Source organism: Emys orbicularis, chromosome 2 (assembly GCF_028017835.1).
Source record: "Emys orbicularis isolate rEmyOrb1 chromosome 2, rEmyOrb1.hap1, whole genome shotgun sequence".
NCBI classification, from domain to species: domain Eukaryota; kingdom Metazoa; phylum Chordata; order Testudines; family Emydidae; genus Emys; species Emys orbicularis.
This window is the reverse complement of record NC_088684.1, coordinates 140492806-140505751: the sequence shown is the minus strand read 5'-3', so window position 1 is coordinate 140505751 and position 12946 is coordinate 140492806. Positions and strand designations below refer to the sequence as shown.

The 12946-nt window shown below is 51.0% G+C and overlaps 1 protein-coding gene across 3 annotated transcripts in view; it reads right to left on the bottom strand.

Annotated features, from left to right (window-relative positions):
- ARHGAP25 (Rho GTPase activating protein 25) overlaps window positions 1-12946 on the bottom strand; it is a 62809-nt gene that overhangs the window by 30186 nt on the left and 19677 nt on the right. For 2 of the 3 annotated variants that reach the window (XM_065398213.1, XM_065398214.1), the window contains exon 1: window positions 737-976. In XM_065398213.1, the coding sequence (XP_065254285.1) occupies window positions 737-976 (240 nt within the window). Of the gene's footprint in view, window positions 1-736; window positions 977-12946 lie in introns of those variants that run through there. The other variant, XM_065398215.1, reaches the window with a different exon arrangement.

The following is a 12946-nucleotide window of genomic DNA, read 5'->3' as shown; positions in this document are numbered from 1 at the left end:
CCTAGTCTGTTGCGTGGACAACATCAGCCATCGCTGCCTCCCTCTTCTTTATCACCTCAAACACAAGCTGCTTGTCTTCACTTCCAGGCCCTTCATGGCCCACCATCACCACTACCACCACACCCCTTCCTATCATCTCTCAGTCACTATCAAAATGTCGACTCCCACCTCGGATCAGCCCACCGTGCCAGCCTCTATCATCTACTTCTTACATTTTCAAACAAGCAGCTTTGTGCTTTCTCGCATCCTGCCCCTCACACCTGGGATAAGCTTCCCTTAAACAGCTGCAAAATGAACTCGTCCGCCCTTTCCGAACCCTCCTTAAAGCTCTCCTTTGCCACAAGGCCTAGAAAACACTCGATAGCGGTTAGCACGCCGGTGTGCTGAGACCACTGCCTGTTACACTGACCAAAACTGTCTCATTGTTACCATTGGTCTGTCTGTATCCACCACTTATACGTATCCAAACTCTTATATGTAGCTTGTAAGTGGCTTGGGGCAGGGACCCCTTCTGTGTTCGTACAGTGCCTACTACAATGGAGTCTTGGTCCATGAGTGGGACTCCTCAGTGCTATGGAAAGACAAGTAATAATAAATAGTAATATCAGTACGGCAGGGGGCAGGATATCCAGGGGCTTACCTCTGTGCTACATCCTCCCTGCCAAAAAACATCTCCCCTATGCCTCCCTTCAGGACCCTTCCTAGACCTAGGATACAAAGTGCTGGCTCACTGTACCTGGGGCTTGGCATCTTCCTCGTCCTTGTAGTAACACAGCTGCTGGCCCCTCAGTACAAAGTACCGCTGCTGCCAGTTCTTGACAATGGAGCGCTGCTTCTTCAGCCAGCCGATCTTCAGGGGCCGCTCCAGCAGGTTGGGGGAGGCTGCCCAGTTGCAGGCCGCCATGGGATCACCGGTCATCACGCTCCTGGAACGAGCTGGAGAGAGGAAGACAGATACATACTGACAGAGGGACATGGGATTCAAAGGAGCTCCCAGGTAGAGATTCTCAAGGCTGTCCCATTAGGGGAAAGCCCACCGTAGCATGGAAAGTGGGTCTCTTCAGACGGAGTTAAGTAAAACCTAAAATCGACTGCTCTGAGGCAATCAGAAGCAGCTATCTGTCCCCTCTGCCTGCGTAAAGCCAACGGGCTAGAGGCTTTTAAAGGAAGTGGCTGCAGTATCTGTCAAAATATGCTTCCTTTTTCCTGCGTGGGAGTTACTGTCTCACAAATGAGAGAAGAGAATAATTAGCTTCTATATGGGACTGTTTCATTTAGACCCGTCCAAAAAAAAGACACAGCAGTGATGGGGGAACTTTCAAAATGTGTTTTAAAGCAGTGGCTCTCAACCAGAGGTACACGTACCCCTGGAGATACACAGCGGTCTTCCCTAGGATACATGAACTCATCTTGATATTTGCCTAGTTTTACAACAGGCTACATAAAAGCACAAGTGAAGTCAGTACAAACTAAAATTTCATACAGACAACGACTTGTTTATATCGCTCTCTATACCATACACTCAAATGTAAGTATAATATTTATATTCCAATTGATTTATTTTATAATTATATGATAAAAATGAGAAAGTCAGCCATTTTTTTTTCAGTAATAGTGTGGCTGTGACACTTTTTTGTACTTTTAGGTCTGATTTTATAAGCAAGTAGTTTTTAAGTGAGGTGAAACTTGGGGGTACGCAAGACAAATCAGACTCCTGAAAGGGGTACAGTAGTCCGGAAAGGTTTAGAGCCACTATTTTAAACTATTTATTCTGGGTGACACTTCTAAAGGTGCCATCTGCCTTTTGAACAGCTCACACAACACGTAACATCTGAAAGGCCAGTGAGATTGCAAACTCTTCGGGGTCTGGGCTGTCTTTTATTGCATGGTAAAGAGGTTTCTGGCACAAAGAGACCCTGATCCTGATGGGTCCCTCTAGGAGGTAGAGCAATGTTGAATACCGATCCGGGGAGATTGTTTCCTAAAGAGGAAAGGTATCACTGTTCCTTTTATTTTCATCTGTGGGACAGTCATTCGGGCACCAAAATAGCTGTGCATCACACTCTCAGCATCGCAGGTCAGATTGTATTGTCGTTATGTGCATGGACGATACCGTAAATATACAGTGCAACTCTGTTTTACTGTTCCCTGCTTGTGGTAGCCATTTGACTCTCTGGGTGTGATTCTCCTCATCAGCATAAATGGGGAATAAGTGCACTGACGTCAACAAAGTAAAGCTGCTGTGAGTGACCTAGGACTCAGGCCCTCTGAATCATCAGTCACATTTCAAAAGTCATTTCCTGTTGGCATGAATGTTCTTGCCCTTTACGCAACAGTAATCATAAAATCTACGTCTCGTCTAGTGCCTTTTAGAAAGGAGGTCAGTATTGTTATCCCTATTTTACAAATGGGGAAACTGAGGCACACTGGGGTGAAGTGACTTACCCCAGGTCACCAAGGAGCAAAACCAGGGATAGAACCTAGGTCTACTGAAGCCCAGTCTGGTACATTGGCCAAGGCCACAGCAGGCTGTTCCAAGAGGTTAATGTCTGCAAGATTAAAGACTTTCACACCTTTTCAGAGCTACTCAGTTGCTCTGTCCACCTATCTACTTATATGGTCCCCACTACCATCTGAGCAGTTCCCGTTTACAAGTAAAAATAATAATGACTCTCTCTCTTCCTTTCCAGCTTGATTTGTTTTCTGTTTATCTGCTTGCTTCCATCTGTGCACGTGGTGAGCAGGCACATCCTATGTCTATATGTGCATACATGTGTGTGTGTTGGGCGTGTGCGTTGTGCACATGCAAGTGTGTGCTGTGGGCTTGTGATGGTGCACCTTTTGGTGGAGAAATTATTGAGGGAAGTCTGAGCCAAAGAAATGAGTTGTGTGCAGACTTCTGAAAGTGCTTCGTGGTTACTTCTGTGGTCAGGGAGTGTCAGGGGCGCTGGAACAATTTATACAGTGGGGGTGCTGAGAGCCATCTAACCAAACTGTAAACCCTGTATATGAGGAAACCACTTCAAGCCAGGGGGTGCTGCAGCACCCCACGCATCCCTAAGTCTAGCACCTTTAGGGAGCGTTGCAGTTTAGGGGACTGCCAGTGAGGGTTAAATACAGCCCAGCTCCCCCACTTTGCCATTAAAACACCTCCAGAAGAAGAGCCCACTCTGTCGTTGCAAGACAGAAGCCTGCCTCTTTCGACTCATCTAGTCACATGCACCTGTGTGGAGTGGCTGCACAATGCTACCGGTCCAATTATGTTTCACACTCACTTTGCATGAGTGCAAAGAACTCCTCCAGGTGTGACGCAGTAGAGAATCAGGGTTCTTGTTCCTGGGCATATGTTGATATGGGACGTTCCCCAATATATGGATCTGGATTTAGGGTAGGCTTTTCAGAAGGGACCTGAGTTAGTCTTTCAATGGGATTTGAATTCCAGACTCCTTTACGGTATATCTACTGTGCAAAGATAAACCCGCAATGCCGAGTCTCAGAAGCCTGGCTCCAGCCTGAGTCCAAATGTCTACACCTGCGCTTTTAGCCCTGCAGCCCAAGCCAATTGACTCAGGCCTTGGCTACACTTGCGAGTTGCAGCACTGTAAAGCCGCCCCCAGCGCTGTAACTCACTCCCCGTCCACACTGGCAAGGCATTTGCAGCGCTGTATCTCCGTGGTTGCAGCGCTGCATGTACTCCACCTCTCCGAGAGGAATAGCGAGTGCAGCGCTGCTGCTGCAGCGCTGCGGCGCCAGTGTGGCCGCCCAATGCGCTGTGAATGGCCTCCAGAATTATTCGGCAGTATCCCACAATGCCTGTTCTAGCCACTCTGGTCATCAGTTCAAACTCTACTGCCCTGGCCTCAGGTAACCAACCATGTGACCGACCCTTTACATTCCCCGGGAATTTTAAAAATCCCCTTCCTGTTTGCTCAGCCCGGTGTGGCGTGGAGTGCTATCAGCGAATCTTTCCAGGTGACCATGCCTCCACGCGCCAAGCGAGCCCCAGCATGGAGCAATGGCGAGCTGCTGGACCTCATCAGTGTTTGGGGGGAGGAAGCTGTACAGTCCCAGCTGCGCTCCAGCCGTAGGAATTACGATACCTTCGGGAAGGTATCAAAGGACATGATGGAAAGGGGCCATGACCTGGACCCCCTGCAGTGCAGGATTAAAGTGAAGGAGCTGCGGAGTGCCTACCGCAAAGCCCGCGATGCAAACGGCCGCTCGGGTGCTCCCCCCGCGACCTGCCGATTCTACAAAGAGCTGGATGCGATACTTGGGGTTAACCCCACCTCCACTCCGAGCACCACCATGGACACTTCAGAGCCGGTGTGGGGGGGGGGAGGAGGAAGAGGAGGAGGAGGAGGAGGAGGAAAACGGGAGTGATGGTGGTGGGCCTGATGGAGACACCCCGGAATCCCTGCAGCCATGCAGCCAGGAGCTCTTCTCGAGCCAGGAGGAAGGTAGCCAGTCGCAGCGGCCGGTACTTGGTGGAGGACAAACAGAAGAGCAGGATCCCGGTAAGCAGGGTTTTTTTTCGGGAAGGGATTTTTTCGGTGCGGGCTCTTTGGGAGAGGAGGGTTAAGCATGCATGCCTAGATGCGGAATAGTGCATTGATGTGGTTTATCACATCGCGGTAATCGGCCTCGGTAATCTCCTCGAATGTCTCATCCAGAACGTGTGCAATGCGTTTGCGCAGGTTTATCGGGAGAGCCGCCGTGGTCCTTGTCCCAGCCAGGCTAACATGTCCGCGCCACTGTGCCGCGAGGGGAGGGGGGACCATTGCTGCACACAGGCAAGCTGCATATGGGCCAGGGCGGAAGCCGCATTGCAGTAGAATACCCTCCCTTGCTTCCCAGGTCACCCTCAGCAGCGAGATATCATCCAGGACGAACTCCTGTGGAAAATGTTGGGACAGTGTTCAGTGTAGGTGCCCCCTGAAGCTGTTGGCTCTCCCCAAGGCACAGAAACCCAGAGGACAGTGCAGCCCTGAAACAATCAGTCCCCCTTACTCACCATTGTGAGGCTCCCGTGGGATATGTGTGCTCTGTTTCGGACGGGAAAATTATGCTATTGTGTAGACCCTGTGTGTTTTCTACTCCTTAAGTGTGGGGGGGATCATTACTCTGTCTGGTATGAACAATGCTGCCTCTGTTAAATGTTGCATTTTGCCTATACAGCTGCATCAACCTTGAGACCTCAGCCGTCCCTCTTATCGCCTGCTCAGAGACTGCAAAGACTCAGGAAGAGACCGCGAAAAAGCAAAGAAGACATGCTGCAAGAAGTGATGCGGCAATCTATTAAAGAGAATGAGAAAGCACAGGACTGGAGGGAGAGAGAAAGCAGGATCCGCCAGGAAAACGCAGCGCACCGGCGGCAAAGCACCGCGCACCGGCAGCAAAGCACTGATAGGCTCATAAGCATCCTGGAGCACCAAGCAGATGCAATCCAGGAGCTGGTAGCCATGCAGAAAGAGGAGCAGTACCACAAACGCCACCCCCCCCCTACAGCCCTTGTCCCAAAACTCTTTCCGTTGTGCCCCACTGTCACCTCCAACCCACTTTCCCCAACTTCCGTGTTCTTCACGCCACCCGCTGCCTCCAACACCAGTATCTTCACCACCCAGCCCTGAAAACCACGACCCTTACCCTCTGCTCTCAACCCCCATCACCATGCAGTATAGCTATCCTGAAGTGCAGCACTCACTGCACAGCACACCAGACAGGACATATGCAAATCTGTGATTGTACTGTTCCCCACTCCACCCCCTTGTTTCTTTTCAATAAATAATTTTTTTTTCTTTTCAATAAATGGATTCTTTGGCTTTGAAAACATTCTTTATTATTGCATAAAGTAAAAGACTCCTTAGCCCAGGAAATAAACAGGCACTGCAAGTCTGCTTGTCTGCTAAGCAGACACTGATTCCTAAAGATTGGAACTACTGCACTTCACTCCTGTGCAGGGCACCAGATATCACTGCTGGTTTTCAGCCTCAAATTGCTCCCTCAAGGCATCCCTAATCCTTGCAGCCCCGCGCTGGCCCCCTGTAATAGCCCTGCTCTCTGGCTGTGCAAATTCAGCCTCCAGGTGTTGAACCTCGGAGGTCCATGCCTGAGTGAAGCTTTCACCCTTCCCTTCACAAATATTATGGAGGGCACAGCACGCAGATATAACCGCGGGAATGCTGTTTTCAGCCAAGTCCAGCTTCCCATACAGAGATCGCCAGCGGCCCTTTAAACGGCCAAAGGCACACGCCACAGTCATTCGGCACCGGCTCAGCCTGTAGTTGAACCGTTCCTTGCTGCTGTCAAGTCTCCCTGTGTAGGATTTCATGAGCCACGGCATTAACGGGTAAGCGGGATCTCCAAGGATCACAATGGGCATTTCAACTTCCCCTACCATGATCTTCTGCTCTGGGAAAAAAGTCCCGGCCTGCATCTTCCTGAACAGCCAAGTGTTCCGAAAGATGCGAGCGTCATGCACCTTTCCGGGCCAGCCTGTGTTAATGTCAATGAAACGCCCACGGTGATCCACAAGCGCCTGGAGAACCATAGAGAAATACCCCTTCCGATTAACGTACTCAGATCCTAGGTGGGGTGGTGCCAGAATAGGAATGTGCGTCCCATCTATCGCCCCTCCACAGTTAGGGAACCGCATTTGTGCAAAGCCATCCACTATTTCCTGCACGTTACCCAGAGTCACGGTTCTTCTGAGTAGGATGCGATTAATGGCCTTGCAAACTTGCATCAACACGATTCCAACGGTCGACTTTCCCACTCCAAACTGGTTTGCGACCGACCGGTAGCTGTCTGGAGTTGCCAGCTTCCAGATTGCAATAGCCACCCGCTTCTCCACTGGCAGGGCAGCTCTCAATCTCGTGTCCTTGCGCCGCAGGGTGGGGGCGAGCTCCTCACACAGTCCCATGAAAGTGGCTTTTCTCATCCGAAAGTTCTGCAGCCACTGCTCGTCATCCCAGACTTCCATGACGATGTGATCCCACCACTCAGTGCTTGTTTCCCGAGCCCAAAAGCGGCGTTCCACGGTGCTGAGCATGTCCGTGAATGCCACAAGCAATTTCGTATCGTACGCGTTACGCGGCTCGATAGCATCGTCGGACTCCTCACCCTCACTCTCACTGTCACTTTGGATCTTAAGGAATAGTTCGACAGCCAAACGTGACGTGCTGGCGAGACTCGTCAGCATACGCCTCAGCAGTTCGGACTCCATTTCCCGCAGACAGATCACGCTGCACTCTGAAACCGTTGAAAGATGGCGCCAAAGGTGGACGGAAACAAAGGGATTTCTGGGATGCGAAGCGATGCATCACGGGGCATTGGGACAGGACCCAGAATCCCCCGCACCCACGCCCCCTTCCCACAACCCACGGCGCCAGAATGGGAAAAGGTGCTCTGTGGGATAGCTGCCCATAATGCACCGCTCCCAATGGCACTGCAATTGCCGCAAATGTGGCCACGACAGTGCGCTGGGCAGCTGTCAGTGTGGACAGAGTGCAGCGCTTTCCCTACTCAGCTGCACGAAGTCAGGTTTAACTCACAGCGCTGTACATCGGCAAGTGTAGCCAAGGCCTCAGGCTCTGAGATGCAGTGTAGACACACCCTGAGACCACAGCCTCAACAAGCATGATCAAAACGGGGGTTTCCTGATCAGAACCTCAGCAGTTAGAACTATTCAAAACTCTGTTGCTAACACATCCCTGTTGTTCAAGCCCCATGAGAAAGGCTCAGAACATGCTAACAAAACACCTGCTAATTTACAGGGGCATTCCTATTCCCTGATCACATCCCTTCATGCCACACAGGGGATGTTAACTACACAGCGGGTTAGGATTTTTAGAGGATGATGCACAGCAAGAGGGCTGGATGGAGTGAAAATCTGACTTCATTAAATTGAATGTTGCTGTCTGGAGAGCACAGCACCACTAATGCAGAGGCCGTTCTGCAAATGTTTGTTTTGCAAAACCACAACCCGCTTCTAACGTGTTAAACCAGGACTGGGCAAACTTGAAACCATTCCATCTCTGTTGTACTACAAGCCACACTCCCGCGCACAGCAATCAGACAAGTGCGAGCTCTTGGCTGACTGCTCCGTTCTGATGAAAAGCGTCATCCAGGAGGCTACCATAACATGTCAAATAAGCGGAACGAAAGGTGCTGTCTATGCACAAGTATTCACTGCAGAGTTAGCCTGGGGTAGTTTAGCGTGAGTGGAGTGTCCCCGCTACAAACATCTACCCGAGCCAGACCCATGTGGCTGCATCCACAATGGTTCTGTGCTGGCCCATGTGCCGGGCCGGATTTCATGCAAGACATCCTGTGGTTTTTATTGGTGCATTGAAGTGGGTCACTCTATGACCTCATTTGTATAGTATTGTCTTGTCTGTTCTTCCTATGGTAATGCTCGTGTGGGTCTTACTGACATCACCCCACACCAGAAGGCAGGTATATCCGCTTCTGGCCAACTGCAGCACAGGGAAAGGGTTTCTTGGATGGCATGTCTCTGTTCCAATGCTGTACAAGTGTCGCTGAAATGGAGCAGGGATAGGCTTGGCAGACTAAGCACCTGGGCTGGATGAACCTGAGTTCTCACTGCAAAGTAGGCAGGTTGCCAGCCTGGGTTGAACTAACACCCAAGCTGCAGCCTATAATCTCAGCTATGCCTGCTAGCCTGACGTGAAAGCACCCTCAAGCCCGGGTGAGAGGTTCTGTGCAGATTGAAGGGGTTGGGACAACACCCAGGCTAACTCTTGGGTCATCCTGCGTGCAGAGTGCTACTACATCAGAATGCTCCGGTCTCAGGGGTGGTACAATGGAAGTGAAGGGGATGGTCTTATGGTTAAGGCACTGGACTGGGACTCAGGAGATTCCTGGCTCTGCCACAGTTTCCCTATACGACATGGGGCAAGTCACTTTAACCTCGCTGTTCCTCAGCTCCCCATCTATACAATGGGGATAACGATACTTGCTTTCGCCCACCCTTTGTCGGTCTTGTCCATTTGGAGTATAACTTAGGGACTGTCTCACACTACGTGTATAAACAGCACCTACTGCTCTGGGGTCCTGACCTCAGTTGCGGTCTCTAGACCCCACTGTACTGCAAATTTTAATAAACGCTATACTCACTTTGCACAGGCACAAAGGACTGCACAAGGCAGCAGGCACTAAAGAATCAGGCTCATCATTTTCATCATTATATCCCAAGCCCATCTGTGGTACTGTAGCTGTCATATCTCCAGTAACGGTGATTCCTCATACCTCCCTCAGAAGATTGGTCCATTCTCTAATAGTTAGGAAGCTCAGTGATACCAGATGACAGAACAAGGAGCAATGGTCTCAAGTTGCAGTGGGGGAGGTTTAGGTTGGATATTAGGAAAAACTTTTTCTCTAGGAGGGTGGTGAAGCACTGGAATGGGTTACCTAGGGAAGTGGTGGAATCTCCTTCCTTAGAGGTTTTTAAGGTCAGGCTTGACAAAGCCCTGGCTGGGATGATTTAGTTGGGGATTGGTCCTGCTTTGAGCAGGGGGTTGGACTAGATGACCTCCTGAGGTCCCTTCCAACCCTGATATTCTATTACTCCTCTTTAATATTAAACTTGAATTTTCCTTGTTGCAGAGTAAGCCCATTACTGGACCATGAGCTCTGGCCTCCTTGACTAATGACCTCTTTACAACCCTTCCCATTTCTCTAGATAGTCATTGTGTGCCTTATTTCAGAGGCAAAGGTAGCTAATGCAGCAGCAACAGCAGAGATACCCAGTGGTAACAGCAGCAGTATCTCCTCGCTCTGTACAATCTACTAATCTATCATCTCCTAACAGGCATTGCCGTGCTGGGATGGATCTAAATGAATGCATAGGTTTTTAGCCAGCAGTGCAAACCCCGTGTGTTGACACGATTTGCATGAGTGCAGTCTGACACCAGTACAGCTATACCAGTGGCCTGGTATGGACAAGGCCTTCAATTGCTCTTCCAGGTTCTATAGCATCACTTGAATGTAGGGTGACCAGACGTCCCTATTTTATAGGGACAGTCCCGATTTTGGGGTCTTTTTCTTATATAGGCTCCTATTAGCCCTCCCACTCCCGTCCTGATTTTTCACATTTGCTGTCTGGTCACCCTACTTGGGTGTGAGCCGCTGAGATGTCCACTCTCATTGCAAAGCAAAACAAAGACCTGCACAGAGCGCTGTTATGTGAACTGAATGCCGGCTTGAGCTTCCCATGCCACATGCTAACGCACTGAGAGCCTGGACTCCTGGCTTCTCTTCCCAGCCCTGCTTTTCACTGGGACAAGTTACTTAACCTCTTTGTACCTCACATTCCGCATCTGTAAAATGGGGATTTTAGATTTACCCTGCCATACAAGGTGGTTGTGAGGAGTAGCTAACTAATGGAACACTTCTCTGAAGGCCTGTCCACCCGGGGGTAATACGCTCCCTGGAGTCTGATTTCTGAAGCGCACTGACATGCTGCACACTGGGCCAGTGTAGGGGTGCAGGTGGCCCACGCCAGCAGGGGATGGGGCAGAAGCAGCCAGGGAGGCCGTGGAAACCTGCAGCTAATTAGGGCAAGGCTTGTTAGGAGCCAGACAGGAGGCAGCTGCTGGGGCAGCCCAGATATAAGGCGCTGCCCAATAGAGCAGAGGGGAGTCTCTCCCTGCCAAGCCAGGGAGGAGGACTGGCTCCCAGGGATGGTACCTGAGAGAGAGCAGTGCTGGACAGGCTCAGGAGAATGGAGGGTGAGCTCTGGCCTGTTACCTGCTAGGCTGCAGGCCCCTGCCAGAAAGGGCCAAGAAGGTGCAAGGGCCAAGGGGAAGTGGCCCAGGGACGATAGGCAGACAAGGGGAGAGAAGGAGGGCAGAGAGAGGCTGCTACTAGAGGGTCCTTGGGTCGGGACCCAGAGTAGCAGGCGGGCTTGGGTCCCCCCCTTGCACTGCACCTGGCCGTGGAGGCGCATGGCCAATACAGACTGCAACTTGCCCTGGAAGTGAGGGGCTAGACTTTGGGTTGTGGTTGGCTCCTGTGGCGGCTGCAAGCCAAAAGACTGCCGTGACCCCCAGAAGGGGGGGTGAGAAAAAAGTAGTGGGCACTGCCGGAGGGCAGCCTCCTGAAGAGGACACTGCCAAGCAGGGGAGCAATGCGAGTCCGAAACAGCGGAGTAGAGCAGACAACGGGCAAGACACCATCCGCAGAGGGCGCTCTGGAGCTGGACTGAGCTCATTCCTGGAGCAACCAGCTGGAGGCGCCGCAGTGGTGAGTCCTGACACCGTTATAGCCAGGTAGACCCTGCTGGTGTGCTTTAACATAGTGACTTCTGAAAAGCACACTCAAGGCACCTTTAGCGTGCACCAGCAGGATCTACACTGACCAATTAACGTGCAACACTGTACAATGTGCAACATTAGTGCACTTCAAAATGTGCACCCCCATACAGCACATTACCCCATCATGTAGACAAGTCTCTAGTTATGCTAGTCCAGCATTTAGGATTTAGTCCAGTATTTGTTAAATGTTTGGAGAGCCTCAGGTGAAAAGTGCTATAAAACAGCAAAGCAGCATTATTACTAGAGCAGTGAGAATGACTGCCTGATTCTTCAGTTCACTGATGGAACCAAATAATCAGAAGGAAAAAAATGGTTTTGGATGGGCCTAAGATGTTTCTTAGCCAAAAGTCATTTTGATTTGAAAAATTGAAATTTTCATGTGGAAAATGTCAAAATGAACCGTTTCCATTTTTTTTCTGAGTTTCTTTTTGTTTGTATGGTTTTTTCTGACTGATGCAATTTGACATAAATTCCTAAAATGTTTCAGTTTAAAATGTTCTGGGTTATTCACGGATTTTACACCCTGCAGTTCAGTTCAGATTCAGCCCTGAATCTGCATTTTACGGGGGGGGAAGTTTGGTCTTAATTATTACAGTAAAGCCTTCAATGGTGGTCAGTAGGTAACTTCCTGGGCTGAGTAACTGATTTAAAGGATCGTCAAAGTTGCCAGGACAACGTTGTCTCACTGTTAAAGACCTGTCCCTACTAGGTTACCAACTTTTGTTGAATGTGTGGGGATGGAGCTTGGTCCCATTTAGGCAGCTGAGTAAGGCCCAGATTTTCAAACATGCTCAGCAGTGCCCGGTATGTTAAGCTTTTTTGAATATCTGGCCCTTAGGCCCAGGTTGCTGTATTACTTATTGCTGGTATTATTAGCAGCTCTAGATTCTCCCATACCCAACAATACTCACTCTAGGTTTTCAGAGTCACCTGACTCGCCAAGGCCAGGCTGTTTGTACAAAGTTCAACACGGGGCACAGCTGCCTTTATTTTGGGCGTGGAAGAAGCAGTCAGATGGGCTTTATGATAGCTCTTGCAAGCTAAACCCTGCCGCAGTCTGCATTAGGGTGAGGTTAGACTGTAAGGGTAAGTCTACACCGCAAGGCTCCCAGCTCGTGTCCAGACTTGTAGGGGCGGCGAGTTATATGGGCCCCTGGTGCCGTGCTCCAGCAATATTCAGGGCACAGGCACCAGGCTCCCCCAATGTTTGGGGCCAGGTCCCTTCCCCGGCCCCGCCTGCTGCCCAGGGCCAGCTCTAGGTTTTTTGCCGCCCCAAGCAAAAAAAATTTTGGCTGCCCCCCGTCCCAGCCCTGGGCTCCTTGCCGCACCCTAGGGTTACCATATCTAACAAATAAAAAAAGAGGACCCTCCACGGGGCCCTGGCCCCGCCCATTTCCCACCCCAGCCCCGCCCCAACCCCGCCCTAACTCTGCCCCCTCCTCCCTCCCACTCCCAGCCACGCGAAAAGGGCTGCCCGAGCGCTACCGGCTTCACGGTTTGCCGGGCAGCCCCCAGACCCTGCGCCCCCGGCCGGCGCTTCCCCAGCGCAGCGGAGCCCAGGGTCTGGAGGCTGCCCGGCAAACCGTGAAGCCGGTAGCGCTCGGGCTTCG